General features: G+C 46.1%; 2 protein-coding genes across 6 annotated transcripts; both read left to right on the plus strand.

Annotated features, from left to right (window-relative positions):
* Positions 1-2,053: 2,053 nt before the first annotated feature.
* On the plus strand, positions 2,054-9,138 carry LOC310829202 (perforin-1-like). Of its 5 annotated transcripts, none has more exons than XR_014557195.1 (4): positions 2,113-2,205; positions 3,957-4,581; positions 5,982-7,289; positions 7,673-9,138. XR_014557195.1 is itself a non-coding variant. In XM_083707431.1 (3 exons), exons 2-3 carry the CDS (start codon positions 4,010-4,012, stop codon positions 7,075-7,077), a joined length of 1,668 nt encoding a protein of 555 aa, XP_083563557.1. In that variant the 5' UTR covers positions 2,054-2,198; positions 3,957-4,009; the 3' UTR covers positions 7,078-7,289. The 5 variants fall into 5 exon arrangements, 3 of the variants coding, with proteins under 3 accessions (XP_083563557.1, XP_083563555.1, XP_083563556.1); XR_014557196.1 differs by lacking the exon at positions 2,113-2,205 and adding an exon at positions 2,712-2,825; XM_083707431.1 differs by lacking the exon at positions 7,673-9,138 and having other exon boundaries at positions 2,054-2,198.
* Positions 9,139-10,178: 1,040 nt separating this feature from the next.
* Positions 10,179-18,287, plus strand: LOC310830434 (perforin-1-like; the record flags this gene model as incomplete). Its single annotated transcript, XM_083710218.1, has 3 exons — positions 10,179-10,268; positions 12,291-12,793; positions 16,383-18,287. Coding segments are annotated over 3 exons (1,692 nt in total), but the record flags the coding sequence as incomplete, so codon positions are not given.
* Positions 18,288-18,788: the final 501 nt, after the last annotated feature.

Consider the following 18,788-nt stretch of genomic DNA (forward strand, 5'->3'; position numbering starts at 1 on the left):
TCCTTTCCCCCTTTAGCTTCTAATGTGATTAGATTTAGAAGCTTTTATCAAAATCCACAATAAAGTCATTGCATAGGGGGGCTTTTTAGCCAAAAGGTTTGTTTACAAATAATTGCTGAGCATATTCAGCTCTGTTTCAGCTCTGTTCACAACACAGCCTGCTTCAGCAGGTTTGTCATGTGTTTCTCTGGATATGAAACGAAAATTCCTGGCTTAAATAATAAAGGACAAGGGAAAACATTCCAGTTCTCTGCTGTTGCACAACTGCTCTGTTTTCTTAGCTGAAACCACCAAAATGAAATATTGCTACAGTGTGTGAGAGAGTGAGGGACACACACACACAGAGAATGTCTTTATCAGAACATCCAGTGTTTTTTTCTCCATTTTAAGGGGTTACAAAAAACAAAGCACTTTCCTCAAACCTTCAGGTCATCTCTGCCAGGTCCTCCCTCTAGAGACTTAAGGGGTGAGATGTGTGGTGAGGAATCTAATAAGTTCTGTTTATGTTGATAGGTTGGACAGTTCTCAAAAGAGACAACTGGGTAGAGGTATGGGAATAATCTCCTAGCTGAGAAGTTTCCCCACTTTCCCCCTCCACTATGAAGGCGCTAGAATTTCAGGATCAAAAAGTTTTTCACCCTAGGGGCAGGTGGTTGTTGTTATCGGCATCCATCTGTCTTAAGAGACAATGGAGTGTGCGTCCGGGGGTGAAGTCAAACTGCTGTGTTAGCAGCACTGAAGTGATGTGTGCAATAGTGTGCAAGCCTGGGCAGTGTGTATGTCCAGAAGACAGGGCTCCACTCTCGGCCTTGCTGATATGGTCCAAAGAAAAGCAGAGCAACATATAGAGGCTCCTATTTGTGGAAACATTTAAAAGGGCAGTTGGCACTTCTGAATTGCTGCCATTTGAAATAAATAATTACCTCATGAGTCCATAAGGGGTTTGAAGGACTCCCCTAGAAGATGGATTTGAATTACTCTGCAGGATGAAACTACAATATTTGTTTCTAGCTTCTCCCTTCACTCTTGAAAAGACACATTTCAATTCATTGGCTTAAGAAACTCCTGGAATATGCTCAGTAGAGGTTAGCTGTCCATATATTATGTGTAACCTAGCTATGGCTTGCACATGAGAGCAGATACAACCTCCTTGGAGAAGCCCACATTTTACCACTGGATCAAATCAAACAGGGACTGTGCCTGGGGGCGGGGCAAAGCACACCTCAAATTTATTGTGCACAGAGGATACGACCTTAGGGGTGACATCTTCAGTGGCACCAATGGCTATGTCAAAATTTTCTTCCAAGGTCAAGAAAGGAGGGCCAGGCTCATTGTAGATAATGGCAACCCTTGGTAGTCTGAAGCCCTGGATTTGGGACTTTAATGCTGACAGGCTACAATGAGGTCAAGCTAGAGGTCTGGGACAAAGATAGCTGGTACGATAAGGTTAGCATCCAACCTGAGTCCCTCTCTTCACCATGGAATTATATTTTTTTAGTTTGCATTGCATGCAGAACAGGTGGCGTCCCTCTGACCTGTGGGTCAAATGTGAGTCACCAGGGGTTCAAATTTGGCCTGCAGGGCCATTCCCACAAAACCATACACACCCGTCCCACTATATACTGTATATGTGATGTCAGTATGGGGCAGACAGAGATATGGCTGCCAGTGCATAATCAGGAGCCTTACATTAGGCTCCTTATCATGCATGCTGATGGATTGATGGGTGGTTGAGCGAAGGTCAGCAGAAAGCAGGCTTTGGCGATGCAGCTATGCATTGTGTTTTGAAGTCCCAACTTTAGGACTTCAAGGCGCCCAATCACTTGACAGCATTGTGGCGACTGGCAGACTTGCCCACTTGTCATATTTGGGCCATGAGGCTAGCTGTGATAAGGATAAATAAAGATATGGCCTCTTGGAGCCAAATGGTTTCTCCACTTCCTGGCACCATTGCAGCTCTTTTTATGAGGTCCCCTCCAGACATTTTGGGTTTTGTTTTATTTTTTTTTAAAAATGGCTTCCTTATAAGGATTTTCCTCACAAAAGTAAACAGTCCCTTTTCCCCAGTAGTGGCCGCTCACTATCCTGGTATGATTGTTTCTGTTTTGTCTTAAATTTTAAACCTCAAATAGACAAGAGTTTAAAGCGGTTCTCTCAGGCTCACCCATGTAGAAAGCTTCTCCTTTCCACTGGACTCTGTCAAAGGTAAGAAAGAACTACCCTTCGAAACTGTTTTGTATTTTTTAATGTGCAAAAGCTTTGTGACTGTAGCAGTCCTTAAATGGCAGGCTGGAAACATTAAATCACACCCAGAAGAAGCCTTTAGTGTTTGCAGAAGTGGGACAGATGAAAAGATGGGGTGTTAAGAGGGTTTGAGATTGGGATTCACCCTTCTCCTCATCCTCCTCTCTCTCTCTCTCTCACACACAAACCACTTTTCAGGAAAGCCACCAGGAAACCCCTCCCTCTCACACAGACACAGAAACACACAACGCACAGGCCTTTGTTATTTTCCTATAATCCAAGACATGTGTGCCAGAATTGGAAGCAGCTGCAAAAGAAGAGAGCGGGAAGGCCAAAGAAGCATCCTATTTGCTAAGAACGTATTGGAAACTGTCCTGTTTGTTTTCGGGGCAGAGGGGTGAGTGAGTTTATACCCGTCCAATCTCTGTTTAGCAAGAATATGAAAGAGAAAGTAGGTCAGTGGGAGAGGGAGGGAATTGGAAAAATAGCCTGCGGGTAGGAACAGAGATGGAAAGACAATTTGTTGTAGCACCATGTAATATATACTGAGAGGGCAAAGCAGTTTGGAAATGACAGAACGGGTAAGGTTTGCCACTGCATTCATTTTTTATTATTATTATTATTATTATTATTATTATTATTATTATTATGAATGAGTTTATATTGCACCGTATACCCTTAATTAAACCCACAAGCTGGAAGCCTCCCCCCCTGCCCAAATGAATATCATGCAGAGTATATTTGGGTTTACACTGAATTGATGTTCTTCATTCCGAAGATGAAAAGATATGTAACACTTAAAGCTTTACTCCTTGTTGCAACTCTATGGCATGGGAAGTGACATCTGCTGGGTTTCTGCCCGTCACCAAGCTATTAAAGATAGAGGGCAGGATAGGCGATGGTGCCAGGTCAGGAAGAGCTTCTGGTGCCCAGGTGGTACATGCCAGTTTTTAGATTGCAGTCGTAACTTCCATGCATAGTTCCAGGGCTTCCTCTTAATGTTTACGTTCCTGCTGTATGGTTGGTGGCCTCCTCAGCCATGAAGTTCACTGGGTGGCTAGTCCTTGGGCAAGTTGCTGAACTTCATCCTAATGAGGGAATAGCCCATGTGGTGCTCTTCAGACATTGCTAGACTACAGTCACATCCCTGACCACTGATGGTCCTGGCTGGGGCTGAAGGGAGTTGCAAGTCCAGCAACATCCGAAGAGCACTATGCTGGTCACCCGTGCCCTTAAACCAATGTGGATAAGCTGTGGCCTTCCAGGTTCCCATCATCCCTAGCCATTGGGACATACTTGTTGGGGCTAATGGGGGCTGTCATGAACCAAAGTGTAGGGCCAAAGGTTCCCCACACTGGGCCTAAGGTACATTAGCAGTGGCCATGGGTTGCGGGGGGGGGGGGGAGAGACCTACTTGGCATGTATAATGTCCCAGGCTCACTGGCTAGTAGTTCCAGTTCAGAAGGATCAGGTAGGAACAGGTGATGTGAAACACCCTCTGCATGAGACCCTGGAGAGAAGCTGCCAGAGTGGACAGTCTTGGGTTAGATAGACAAATAGTGTGACTTGGTAAAACACAGCTCCCTGACGCCCAGTACGATGAGATAAAAGTTCATTTAAGCAAGGCTGAGTGTTTTGTTTGAAAAGAGGGGCTCACAGGTGTGGGAAATGCCTAGACAGTGCAAAGAAGCCCTCTCTGTTTTGTTCCGCAGGGTTATTTACAAACCTCGTGCCTCCTGGAGTGAAGGATCTGACCAGAGCAATCATGTCCCAACAGCACCTTTTCCTAGCAGCCCTCCTCCCATTTCTCTTCCTACTTCCACCAACAACTTCCAGCCACTGCCAGACGTTCCACAGATCCATCTGCATGAAGCAGGACACCTTTGTGCCTGGCCATAACTATATTGGTGAGGGGGTGGACATCACCTCTCTGGAGAGAAAGGGAGCGTATGTGGTGGACACCGGCCGATGGCAGGGCCCCAACGGGACGTGCAAACTCTGCCGGAATCCCTTGATGAACGGGCAGCTGCAGAAAGTCCCCTTGGCTGGCGTGGACTGGCAGGTGGTCCGCTCGTGCCATCGGCAAGTCAGCAGCTCCGTGGAGAATTTGGATGTGGATGTCGCCAACGCGATGGCCACGGAGGTGAAGAATGACTGGAAAGTAGACCTGGGTTTGGAGATGGAGACGAACAATGACAGGGAAGAAGACCCGGGGCTGCCTAAGGCCCGCGTGGCTTTTGCTGGGTCTCGATCCCGGATGGCTATTTATGCACATGAAAAATCCCGTCAGGACAGTTACAGCTTTGTGAGGCAAGAGATTTCCTGCGCATACTACAGGTGAGCACCAGTAGCCCTCTCAAGAGGGACTTGCGTAGTCTGGTACAGCAACTGCCCTGGTTGACAGTTCGTTTCTGGGCCCAATTTAAGGTGTTCACATTAGTGTTTAAAGTTCTAAGTGATTCAGGACCTAAGTACCTGAAAGACTGCCTCCTTCCCCATAGAGACCCTCTGGTGTTATGAGCAGCAGAGGGGACCCTCTTGGTTTCTCCACCACTCTCACAAGCATGGCCTAGGAGAAAACATTCTCTGTGACAACTCCTACGCTGTGGAATCCCACCCCACAGAGGTGGGTCTGGCATCTTCATAATTCAGCTTTCAGTGAATGCTGAAGACACACCTCTTTACCCTGCCATTCATTCATTCATTCATTCATTATTTTCAGTTTTATACATTTCAATGATTTTACAAATATTTTAACATTTCAAAACTCAACTTCCTTCCCCCTCTTTTTGCGGTTCCTTAATATATATATATATATATATATATTTGCTTTCGTAGATTTTCACGGGTACAGGAATGCAGGTTTTGGTGTCCTCGGGTGTCTTCCCGTGTAAAAGTTGGGGTGTCTAGGCGACGTTTCGACGAGGTCTCACTCGTCATCTTCAGGCTGGTGCTTTCGGCTTCTTGTTACTGGAACAGAGCGGGATCTCAATGTTTGAGTTCCTATAAATACTGTAGAGGGGGTGTGGTGTCTAGCCTCCAATGTTAGAGGCTAGACACCACACCCCCTCTACAGTATTTATAGGAACTCAAACATTGAGATCCCGCTCTGTTCCAGTAACAAGAAGCCGAAAGCACCAGCCTGAAGATGACGAGTGAGACCTCGTCGAAACGTCGCCTAGACACCCCAACTTTTACACGGGAAGACACCCGAGGACACCAAAACCTGCATATATATATATATATATATATATATTCTGCATATTCCAAATTAACTCAATTTACTCATTTATTCTTCTACTTTAAATATATACCCTTATAAAACTGCAGGTTATTACAATAATCTTGCCAATGTTCTTATCTGTTTACAGTTTATTTGTAAATATTCCATAAACCATTTTCATTCTGTTATAAAAAGTTTACTTTGATTTCTTATTTTTCCAGCAAGTTTCACCATTTCTGCATATTCCATAAGTTTTTGTATCCGTTGTTCTTTTGCTGGGACTTCTTTTTCTTCTTTCCCTGCCTTTTGACACTAGCTGTGTACATTTTTAGGACCCACCTTGTTTCCGTCATTGTTAAGTTGTTTTATACATCCTGTTTTAATTGTAACCATTCCAGGATGAAGAGCAAACAATAAAATAATAACAATCTTTGCTCCTTCAGTACAGAATGCTATAAAGTTGCTATAAATTTTGCTTACAAGATTGTGCTCCACTTTTTCTCTGCCTGTGCAGGCTGAGACTCCTCCAGAGACCCTCACTGCTGGCCTCACACTTCTCCCGCGCTGTGGCCAGGCTGCCAAGGAATAACAACTCTGAGGAATACCAGCATTTTATCAACATCTACGGCACCCACTACATCAGCCATGTGCAACTGGGTGGGCGACTGCGCCACCTGCTGGCTGTGCAAACCTGCAAGATGGCCTTGTGGGGGATTACCGCTTCCACCATCCAGCGCTGCTTGAACTGGGGTGCTTCTCTAGGAGTTGACTGGCTGTTCGGCTCCGCTTCCCTGAGCTCCAAGTGTGAAGATCTCAAGAGGGCCTACTCCCGTGGAATCCTCGAGGACGCTGATGCCAAGCAGCACATCGAAGTTGTGGGAGGAGATAAGCAGGTGGAGATGCTTTTCTCCAAAGGTGGAGAAGCCCAACTCTTCTCCGCATGGATGGAGAGTGCAAAAACAAAACCTGGGATGGTTTCCTACTCCCTTCTACCCTTACACACCTTGTTGAACCAAAGAGACCCAAGGAGGGATTTGCTGAAGCAAGCCATTGTAGGCCATATCAACCAGAGAGCCCTCAAGAGGGACTGTCCACAACAGTGTCCACGCTGGAGTTCCCAGAGCTCAGGTGAGCAATGCACCTGCCTGTGTCAGCAGGACGGCCTCAACAACGATATGTGCTGTGCCTGGCAGCGAGGCAGGGCCCGCCTCACGTTTGTTGTGGTCAACGGATCCAAGCTTTGGGGCGACCACTTCACGGCCACCGATGCTTATGTCAGGATTTTCTTCCAAGGTCAAGAAATGAGAACCAGCGTCGTCAGAAACGACAACAACCCTCAGTGGTCGGAAACCCTGGACTTTGGGACGGTCACATTGGCAGACCACAATTCTTTTGAGGTTCAGCTCTGGGACAAAGACGTCTGGCGAGATGATCTTCTGCAGGGCTGTTTCCACCGGCTGGAGGCCGGGGCTGAGGCTATCCGGCACAGATGTTATGCACCTCATGGATATGTCGAGTATTATTACTTGCTGGAATGTGGCCGCACGTTGGGTGGCCCTAGCTGTCAAAATTATGTCCCCCTACGACTGCCAACTTCTCATTTCAACTAGTCACCCCCTGCTAATTCAGTGCTTTTTTCTTGTTCCATTCATTTCAGGATGATGGGATTTGTAGTCCAACAATGGCCAGAAGGCCACAGGTTCCCCCACCACTGAGGGGCAGAGTTGGGACAGATTCTATTGAGACAGATTCAGAAGGAATATGGCAGATCTGGGGCTGGGGCCTAGTTGGTCCACATTGTTATAAACATACAAAGCATCCAGTGGCGTAGCGTGGGGGGTGCAGGGGGGGCAGCTCTCTGCCCCTACCTGGCTCACTCACTCTCTCTCACTGCAGTGCTGGCTGTGCGAATCCGATCCGAGCGGCCGGGTCACCGCCCACTGTGGAGGGGGTGGGTGCCAGGCGTGCGGTGCGGAGAGAGAGTGAGGGACTATCTGTGGGAGGGACAGTGCAGCGGCCGCCCAGAGCAGCGTTGAGCGCAGGAGATAACCACACCAGACCAGACCAGGCAGCAGCAAGAAGAAGCTGGCAGCGGCGGCAGGTTAGGGGTTAGGGGGCGCAAATTACTTGCCTTGCCCCGGGTTAGGGGGCGCAAATTACTTGCCTTGCCCCGGGTACTGACAACCCACGCTACGCCACTGAAAGCATCTTCATGCAGAGTGAGACCACTTGTTTGTCTGGCCTTATACTCTGCCTGGTAGAGGCCAGGCTCTCAGGATCCCCAGGCAGAGATCATCTCTAAGACTGTTTCCTATCTCTGCTGTTTTCCTGCAGCTATGAGTCAGCGTCTGGAGATTCCCAGCCCCACAAGAGTGGCTGAATCACCAGTTTCTTTCTCTCCAACTCCTGCGTTACAAATACATATTTATGTTTACATGCTTTTATGCACCTCACCCTGCAAAATCCTCCATGGATTACAGACATTCCGGATTAGAAATTTGGTATTTTGAAAAAATAAATATGTTGCAAGGGAGCAGATATAATGAGCTCTATTCATTATAGTGGTGATGAAAATACTACCTTCTGTGGGACATGATAAAGGCCCACAGCAAACTCCCTAGACAAACCTGTCTATCCCACCTCTCTTGATACAAATGCCCAGAGTAACAAAAGTGAATTTGTTTTTAGACCTGTAGAGGAAGAGGTGGAATTCCAAACCACAGGCTCAGCTGGGTCCAGTTGCTCCTCTTCTGGAACAATTTGCTGCCAAGAGATGAAGCTATGGCTTTTAAAAGAGGCTTTGAAAGAGAATCAGATAAATTCATGGAGGTGAAGGTTATCAATGAATACTAGGCATGATGGCTAGATTCTACCTCCGCTGTCAGAGGTGGGAACACTGCTATTGAGCTCAGGAGCTGCTTCCGGCCTTCCTGCGGGCATGGTTTATGGTGTTTTATGAGCTTTTCTTTGTGCCTTGTGTCCTTAGCAATCATCTTAGTGGTTTTCCCACCTGTAATTGGGATGTTTTGGTAAGCACCATATGGTACACCAGATAAGCACGCTTGGTGCCCCTGGAATTTTGCACTGCTCAAAGACTGGGGTGCTGTGTAATAATACAAAAGGAAAGGAGGTCTGTGGGAGAGGGTGGGAATTGGATGGGGGGGGCAGCTTGCAAGTGACAATGATCAGAGTAGGGAAAGAGATGAGTACCCTCAGTTGATTTCCTTCTTCTTTGCAGCATATTATGTTATAAAGTCACCAGCATTTTACAGATGTTTTACGGCATTTTACAAGCTGTCTGAGGACAAACGCCGGCTCCCTCGGCCAGTAAAGCGAGATGAGCGCCACAACCCAAGTCGTCCTTGACTGGACTTAACGGTCAGGGGTCCCTTTACCTTTTGCACATGTTCTAGTGCTTCTTTTATGATTGGACGTAAAAGGAAGTTGTTGGGAAAATAAATTGATGGAGTGTTCCACTCCCCGAATACCTACTGGATAAATACAATCTAACTTTATTCTCCAAAGTTTCAATGATCAATGCAAATAGCAGTGGGAACAAAGGATGTCCTACTTAGGTCCTGTCTTAAGATGTGCACTCAGGTAAGAGAATCCATTTGTGGCTGTTGTTGCAGACAACCCCAAGATCAATTAAAGATAAAATCATTTCTAAATTTAGGTGTGTTTTGTTTTGTTTTTTTAAAAAACACCTTTTCGGAAACACCCACTCCACATAGTCAAAATCTCTGAATGTGTCTAGAGAGACAATCCCCACCCCAAGTCAGATTCTGTGTCACATTGAGTGCCCTTGGATCAAGTCAACCATGTTTTCTCCAGGAATAAAGCTTGTCAGATCAGTAGATATAAACCAACCAATACAGTGGTACCTTGGGTTGCATACACTTCAGGTTACAGACTCTGCTAACCCAGAAATATTACCTCGGGTTAAGAACTTTGCTTCAGGATGAGAACAGAAATCGTGCAGTGGTGGCGCGGCGGCAGCGGGAGGCTCCATTAGCTAAAGTGGTCTTCAGGTTAAGAACAGTTTCAGGTTAAGAACAGACCTCCAGAACGAATTAAGTAATTAACCCGAGGTACCACTCTATGTACATTTAACCTGAAAACTATAACTGGCAATAATAATTTGTTAGGCTGCATCCCAGGCCATTGGCTATGCTGGCTGGAGCTGATGAGAATCATCATCATAATTAAACAATTGTACTTAACATGCCAGTCCCCCACTATATATGTGATGTTGATCTATGGGACAGGTAGACACGACTGCCAGTGCATAATCGGGAACATTATAGTATGCTCCTGATTATGCAGAGGCAAGAGAAAGCAGGTGTTGGGTCCACAGCCCATCAGTTGAGCCAAGGTCAGTGGAAAGCAGGCTTTGGCGGTATCGCTCTACATGGAGCTTTGAAGTCCCAACATGCCCAATCACCTGACATCATTGTGGTGACTGACAGATGGGTGTCCCCGCCCCTTTGTCACATTTGCCTCACAAGGCTAGATCTAATAAGAATAAGGATCTGGCCTGTGGAGCAAAAATGTTCCCCCACTCCCTAGAAGAATTTTATGAGGCCTCTGCCAAACTTTTTGCACTGGGGGGGGGGAGTCTTCCTTATAAGGAATTTCCTCACAAAAGTAAACGGTCCATTTAGTGGCCACTCACTATCCTGGTATGATGGTTTCAGTTTTGTCTTGAATTTTCAACCTCAAAAGAAAGGAGTCTGAAGCTGTCCTCTCAGGCTCACCAACCTGCGGAACCTTTCCTTGCCACTGGAGTTCTCTGCCAAAGGTAAGAAAGGACAATCCTTCCAAAAAATATATATATTTATTTATTATGTACAAAAGAAGGCCTTTCTTCTTGGCTCCATGACTGTAGCAGTCACTGATATGAACTGGGAATGACAGACTGGAATGGCAGACTGCTTTTGGTATTTACAAAGGTATGGAGTGGATAAAGAACTGGGTGATAAGAGGGTTTGAGATGGGGTTCATCCCTCTTCTTGCCATATATATATAGAGAGAGAGAGAGAGCGCGCGCGCGCACCATCAGGAAACCCCTGCATCCACCACCACCACCCCCTCTCTCTCACACACACAGAAAAATACACTGGTGTTTGTGACTCCTATAATTCACACTATTAACACAAGAATTTGAAAAAGTGGGAAAGAAAAGAAGAATCCAATTTTCTGAGAATGCGACTGGGTGCGGTCCTGTCCGTTCAGGGGTGGAGGGGTGAGTGAGTGTCCACCAATCCAATCTTGGTTTAGAGACATGCAAAAGACAAAGCAGATCGGTTGGCAAGGGAGGGAACTGGTGGGAACAGAAACCGAAAGGCAGTTGTTGTGGTGCCACGTACTACACTGAGAAGGCAAAGCAGTTCGGAAATTACAGAGAGGGTAAGTTTGCTACTATATTCATTATTTATTATTGTAAATGAGTTTATATTCCACCATGTACTCCTAATTACACCCACAAGCTGGAAGCCCCACCCCACAGACACTCCCAGCACAAAAGATTTAAGATGCAGCGTGTATCTGGGCTTACACCAGACTGATGTTCTGTGTTCCAAAGATGTGAAGAGATGCAACAGTTAAAGCTTTCCTCCTTGCTCTATCCTGGAGGAAGTGACATATATTGGTCTTCTACTTGTCACCAAGCTAGGAAAGAAAAGGCAACAGTGCTAGGTCAGGGAGAACTTCTGGTGCCCAGATTATACATGCCTGTTTTCAGATGGAAATCAGGACTTCTATGGTTAGTCCCAAGGCTTCCTCTTCATATTTCTGTTCCTGCTGTACATTCAGTCGCCTCCTCAGCCATGAAGTTCACTGGGTGGCCATCATTAGAACTTCAGTCTTATTATGGAATAGCCAATGTTCAGACATTGCGCTCAACTAAAGCAACAACCCTGACCATTGACAGCCCTGGCTGGGGTTGATGGGAGTTGCGAGTCCAGCAACATCTGATTTCAATTTGAACTTAGCCTGATCTTTTATTCCCCTTCCTTCCTTCCCTCCCCCTCCCCTTTTTATGAAGATTACCCGCTCTGGGATCCCACAGCTACGGTAATTGTCCCCTGGTCTCCTCGCTGGCCCAAATAGGACTAATTTAGCCAGCTAGTTCTGGTGATCATCTAATGTTTATTGGATGGATTTCCCCCCTAAATTGATTTTTGAATTCTGAATTTATTGTTATTCACGTTTTATACTGTATTTTATGCTGTTTTTTTGTTGCATCAATTAAGTGTTTTAAATGTGTTGTTAGCTGCCCTGAGCCCGGTTTTCTGAACCGAGAAGGGGGTATAAATAAAATATAATTATAATTATTACAAAGAGCTCCATGCTGGTGACCCATGACCCAGTCTGTGGTCCTCCAGCCTGTTGCTAAACAATAGGTCCTACATTCCTTGCAATTGAGCCATGGTTGCTAGGGCTGGTGAGAGCTTTAGCTCAGCAACATCTGCAAGGCCAGCGGTTCCCCACACCTGGCCCAGCATATACCATTAGGAGTAGCCATGGCTCAGTGGTAGAGCATCTACTTTGTAGAAGCCAATAGGTTCAGTTCCTGGTACCTCCAGTTAGAAAGGGTCAGGTAGCCACAGGTGATGTGAAAAGAAGGACTCTCAAATGTGGGAAAAGCCTGAATGGTGCAAATAAGTCTTCTCTGTTTTATTTCCCATGGTAATTTGAAGCCATCTGCCCCACTGGGGGGGGGGGGGAGAGAGGATCACAGCAGAACAATCATGTCCAAGCAACACCTCCTCCTAGCAGCCTTCCTCCTATTTCTCTTCCAACTTCCACCAACAACTTCCAGCCACTGCCATCGGCACCCCAGCTCCATCTGCAGGACACCTTTGTGCCTGGCCACACCTATATTGGTCAGGGGGTTGACATCACCACTCTGGAGAGAAAGGGAGCGTTTGTGGTGGACACCAGCCAATGGCAGGGCCCCAATGGGACGTGCATCCTCTGTCAGAATCACTTGATGAATGGGCAGCTGCAGAAACTCCCTTTAGCTGTCGCGGACTGGCAGGTGGTCTGCTCATGCCATCGGCAAGTCAGCAGCTCTGTGGAGAATTTGGATGTGGATGTTGCCAATGCAATGGCCACGGAGGTGAAGAATGACTGGAAAGCAGATTTGGGATTGGACATGGAGCTGGGGTTTGGCGCAGTGCTGAGCAAAGTAGGGCTGGAGCTGCCTAAGATGAGGGTGGCCCTTGCTGGATCTCACTCCCGGATGGCTATTTATGCACATGAGAAATCCCAGCATGACAGTTACAGCTTTGTGAGGCAAGAGGTCTACTGCACACACTACAGGTGAGCATCAGTATCCCTCTAGAGATACAATCAAAGTAAATGATGAGCGGGTGTCCTCAACTGGAAGTTGGATCAAACAGATATAGCAATTCCAGCAGAGGTTTCTATTGAACTGTGTTCTGCCCCCACAGGGTTCAGTTATTCATTCGTTCTTACTATTTCATTGTTAGACTTCTCTCTCAATTCAGATACCATTCAACAAAACTCCACAAAGCTCTCATACATAGAGTTACTGAAGACTCAAACAAAGGAGGAAGCTTTCTTCTTGCTCTAGGCAAAGCCAATAGAAAGAAAGGATAATAGGAAGTGGGAGGCAGATGAAGAGCTTGGTTGCAGGCTCATATGTTCAGGAATCAGGAAAATGGGCTAGAGGTGGTTAAGTGGCCAGGTCAGGCAGGGCAATTCAGATCAAGAGCTCAGCCCCAGAAGAGCCAGGGGTGGGTCCTGGGAAATAATGCACACCAGTTGATTGACTGATTGTCACCATATCTTTAGTCAACACTGTCACTGGAGGCTCAGGTAACCTTGGTGGCTAGCAGTATTTTGCTCCAGCACTGCCTGCTTCACCAGTTATGGGCCCTGTTAAGTTGTTGGTGAACATATCAGACGACACAGCGATTTTTCAAACAGCTCTTGTTTATTCACAGGCCAGAACTGAACTGAACTGAAGGGTTCAGCCAGCCTGCTTATACAGTGGTGCCTCACAAGACGAAATTAATCCGTTCCGTGAGGCTCTTCGTATAGCGTTTTTTTCGTCTTGCGAAGCAAGCCCATTGACAGCTTAGCGGAATAGCGCTATTAGCGGTTTAGCGGCTTTTAGCGATCAGCTGTTAATCAATTCTTCAGTCGTTTTGAGGTGGGAACTGGAACCACCGTCACTACAGCATTGGCTACCAGCACATCATCAGAAACTATTACTGATAAACAACCATTTTTATTACAGACCTCCGACGTACAACGTGCTTTTCGGAGCATTAATATTAGGAAGGCAGCTGGACCGGATGGAATTAGGGGACGAGTTATTAGGGACTGTGCTGCAGAATTAGCTGGTGTATTTACGGACATTTTTAATCTATCCCTGTTGCAGGGTTCTGTCCCTACCTGCCTGAAGACATCGATTATAGTGCCAGTCCCTAAACAGTCAGTGGTGGTATCTCTCAATGACTACAGACCAATAGCCCTAACATCTGTCGTTATGAAATGCTTTGAGAGATTGGTGCTAGATTATATTAAGGCTGGTCTTCCATCCACTCTAGACCCGTTCCAGTTTGCATACAGAAGAAATAGATCTACTGATGATGCTATTTCCATCGCTGTCCATACTGTACTGAGTCATCTAGAACGACAGGGAACCTACGCAAGGCTGTTGTTTGTGGACTACAGTTCTGCCTTTAATACAATTCTACCAGACAGGTTATTCCTTAAAATGACCAATTTGGGTATACATCAGAAGATCTGTTTGTGGGTAAGGAATTTCCTGACCGATAGGCCGCAGACAGTGAGAATGGGACCTTACTATTCTTCTACTCTAGTATTAAGCACAGGAGCCCCTCAGGGGTGTGTGTTAAGCCCCTTTCTCTATTCCCTGTACACATTTGATTGCACCCCACTGCATAAGTCCAACACAATCATCAAATTTGCGGATGATACAACAGTGGTGGGGCTCATTAGTGAGAATGATGAGGCTGCTTATAGAAAAAAGAAGTACAGGGGTTAATTCAATGGTGTAAAGAAAATAATCTTATGCTTAACACCAAAAAAACCAAAGAACTCATAATTGATTTTAGGAGAAAGAAAAGTGTATTTTTACCATTGCACATAAATGGCGAGGAGGTGGAGAGGGTTGGTAGTTTTAAATACCTGGGCATTTACATCTCTGAGGACCTCTCATGGACTGCAAATATTAATATGGTTGTGAGGAAGGTGCAGAGGAGGTTGTATTTCCTGAGAATGCTCAGGGGATTGAATCTATCTCAGCACCTACTTCTGTCCTATTATCACAGTACCATTGAGAGTGTCTTAACCTATAGTATATTATCGTGGTATGGGAGCCTCTCTGAAATGGATAAAAAAGCTTTACAGAGAATAATTAAAATTGCCCAGAATGTTATTGGGTTCCAACTACCAACCCTGGATGAGATCTTCACGTCTCGCAGCTTGAAGAAGTCACACAATATCCTGAGAGATCCCACCCATCCTGCTCACAACCTCTTTGAACTGTTGCCTTCGGGCAGAAGATACAGGACAATGAAAACACGAACCACACGTCTTCTGAATAGTTTCTATCCAAGAGCTCTGATTGCACTAAATAATGATCTCAGGGCCAGTTGTAAGAAATAGCAAGCAGTGAGCAGTAAGGAATGAGATAGGTTTTAAGTTATGCTATGCTTCTAATAGGTTATGTTATATTCTGGATTATGTTATGTTCTAATAGATTATGTCTGAATAGGATGAGAGTGTTGGAGATACGTGCGAATGTGTATGTGAATCCGGTCTCGGGTGTTTGATTTTCGTTGTTGTGTATACTGTGTATATACGGACAATGACAATAAATTTATCTAATCTAAAAAAATAAGTGGTTTAGCGGCTTAGGAAAAGGGGGGGAAAGGGGAAAAAAACCCGCAGGAACTCGCAAGACATTTTCATCTTGCGAAACAAGCCCATAGGGAAATTCGTTTAGTGAAGAGCCTCCAAAACGGAAAACCCTTTCGTCTAGCGGGTTTTCCATCTTGTGAGGCGTTCGTCTTGCGGGGCACCACTGTCTAGAGCTCCACTAGAACGCAACAGTAACCATTTTCTGTAACTATCCAATCACTGAACGTCACTTTCGATCCCTTATTTGCATATTTGGACCTGAACTATCTACAGTATCCCCCTGCTGGCCCAGGGTGAGAACTTCAGTACATAACAGGCCCCTTTAGAGAGAAATTATTTGGCCACTGTCTTCCATGCTCTGGTAACTCCCAGATTGGATTACTGCAATGCATTCCATATGGGGCTGTCCCTGAAGAACATTTAGAAACTTCAGCTGGTCCAAAATGCTGCAGCCATCTTACTGGCTGGGATTTTTTCAAAGAGGGCCAGATTTGATGAAGTGAACATGTGTGAGGGATGACCAAAGGTTTTTTTTAGGGTTGAGGTTGTTGAGCTTTTTTTAAGATTGAAGGTTTTTTTTTTTAGGATTTTACCCCAGGAGATAAACTGCCACAGGGGCCGGATTAAATCGACCAGCGGGGTGGATTAGGCCCCCAAAACAGACATTGGACATGCCTGGTTTAGCTCTAACATGTACCCCACTACATTTTAAAGCAGCTTCATTGGTTGCCAGTTCGTTTCCAGTTCCAATTCAAGGTGCTCAAATTTGTGTTTAAAGTCCTCTTGTATGTGTACGCTTCCTCTCTTCTGATTCGCAGGAAGCTCTGGAGGCCTTTACAGGGGAGGGATAACATGTTGGAGAGGAAGAAGATCCCTGAAACTTTGCAGGCTTCCTTTCCCTCAAAAATATGGAGGATTATGGGTGTGGGTGGTGTGGGCAAAACTATAAACTTTGCTTCTAATATCCTGCTCCTCTTTTTCTCTTCTTGAGCAGGCTGAGACTCCCCCATAGACCCTCACCGCTGTCCTCTCACTTTGCCCAGCATGTGGCCGAGCTGCCAATAAAGAACAACTCTGAGGAATACCAGCATTTTATCGACAGCTATGGCACCCACTACATCAGCCAGGTGAACCTTGGGGGCCGAGTTCGCCACCTGCTGGCTGTGCAGACATGCAAGATGGCCTTGTGGGGGGTTACAGCTTCCAGCATCGAGGACTGCTTAAAGTGGGGGTTTTCTTTGGGAAACGACGAGGTATTTGGGTCCACTTCCCAAAATGCCTGGTGTGAAGCGATCCAGAAGTTCTACAGTCATGGAGTCTCACATGAAAACTATGCCAAGCAGCAAATTGAAGTTGAGGGAGGAGATAAGCAGATCGAGATTCTCTTCTCAAAAGCCAGAGGAGCTCAACTCTTCTCGGAATGGAAGAACAGTGCAAAAGCACAGCCTGGGCTGGTTTCCTATTCCCTCCAGCCCTTGCACATGTTGCTGAACCACCAAGACCCAAGGAGGGATTTGCTGAAGCAAGCCATTGCGAGTCATATAAACCGGAAGGCCCTGAAGAGGGAGTGTCCGCAGCGGTGTCCACGTTGGAGCTCCCAGAGCTCAGCTGAGCAATGCACCTGCCTTTGTCAGAAGGATGGCCTCAACAACAACATGTGCTGTGCCCGACAGCGAGGCAGGGCACACCTCACCTTTGTTGTGACCAGAGGATCCAACCTTTGGGGCAACCACTTCACAGCCACCGATGCTTATGTCAGAGTTGTCTTCCAAGGTCGAGTGCTGAGGACCAGCATCGTCCCATCTGATAACGACCCCTGGTGGTATGAAACCCTGGGCTTTGGGACTGTCATGCTGAATCATGAAAACCCCATTCACATAGAAGTCTGGGACAATGATGGCTGGCGTGGTAATGAACTTTTGCAGAGGTGTACCCACAATCTGGAGGCCAGGGCTGGTGCTCAATGGTACACATGTTCTCCACAATATGGATACATCGAGTTTTATTACTTCCTGGAATGCGGCCACACGTTGAGTGGCCCCACCTGTCAAGAATATGTCCCGCTCCAGCTGCCAACTTCTTATTTTAACTAGTGTTCCCATCCGCCCATCCAAACCAATGCTATGTCCTTCTATATTTGAGGACCTTATGCTGAATAGGTTGGGGCAGGTGCATGGAAAAGTAGGATCAGGGCTTCCGGTGGCCTAACTGATATTTCTTGCTGTACTACAGCTCCCAGCACTCCCAGCCAGGATGGCCTATGATTAGTGGTGATGGGATTTGTAGTCCAGCAATGGCTGAAAAGCCACCGGTTACCTCGCCTGAGATAAATCAAGGGGCAGAGTTGGGACAGATCCTGTTGAGACAGATTCAGATGTAATCTGGCAGTTCTGGGATTGGGGCCTAGTTGGTCCACGGGTGGTCACAAGGAGCAAAGATGCTTTTATCAGGTGAGCTCTAGCTCTTGAGGCCCCTTGACAGCAACCACATAATTGTTTAAACTTCCCAACCCTGCCAAAGGTTCTTATAATCATACAAAGCATCTTTATATAGAGTTAGACCACTGGCTCATCTTACCTAATACTGGCAAAGGCCAGGCTCTCAGGACCCCTCAGAGATCATATCCAAGCCTGCTTCCTTTCCTATCTTTGCTGTGTGTTTTTTTGAAACAGGGCAAGCCGCCAGTTTCTTTCTCTCCAACTCCTATGTTACAAATACATATTTGTGTTTACATATGTGCTGCTTTCAACCTTGCAAATCCTTAACTGGTTAAGGATATTCCAGATTTGAAATGTGGTATTCTAGAAAAATAAACATATTGCTAGGGAGCCAATATTCTGCGAACTGCCCTTGCAGACTTCTGATTAAGGGCAGTATGTAATAAATAAATAATATCTATTCATCCATGGTGGACTTTGTGCTCTCATATTTCAGCAGCGTCCTGTTCGACTCAGTGAAACTCAGTGCCCCTCCCCCCCACACACACTCCGTTCTGGCCAATTAAAGAGATTACTTTCTGCAGGACATGATAAAGGCCCATAGATAATGAACAGTGAATGATAGTGGTAATGATAGTGAATTTGTTTTAAGAACTGTAGAAATAGCAGTGGAATTGCATACCGTAGGCTCGGCTGGGACTAGTTTCTCCTTGTCTGTGGAGCAAATTGCCGAGGTCACCAATTCCATACCTAGGTTCTACCTCCACTGTTCAGGATTCTTTTAATAAGAATTAAAAATTATGGTGATGCTGGAAACTGGAAAATGCTGGATGGAGACTAGTCTGAATTGGGTTATGAAGCCGCTGTTCGCTTACGCTTCACCTCTTCCCATTGTACTCAAGATTGCTGGCCGTGAGTCGTTCCCAAATCCCAAGCGAGCCACGGAGGCATCCGCCGGAGGG

Source organism: Podarcis gaigeae (assembly GCF_964106915.1).
Source record: "Podarcis gaigeae genome assembly, chromosome: 13".
NCBI classification, from domain to species: Eukaryota; Metazoa; Chordata; class Lepidosauria; order Squamata; family Lacertidae; genus Podarcis; species Podarcis gaigeae.

What these genes read in the sequence shown, in the direction of transcription:
- LOC310829202 (XM_083707431.1), top strand. Translation starts at nt 4,010, where the DNA reads ATGTCCCAACAGCACCTTTTCCTAGCAGCCCTCCTCCCATTTCTCTTC. An exon ending in ATTTCCTGCGCATACTACAG is followed by an intron (nt 4,582 to 5,981) that starts GTGAGCACCAGT and finishes CTGCCTGTGCAG; the next exon opens with GCTGAGACTCCTCCAGAGAC.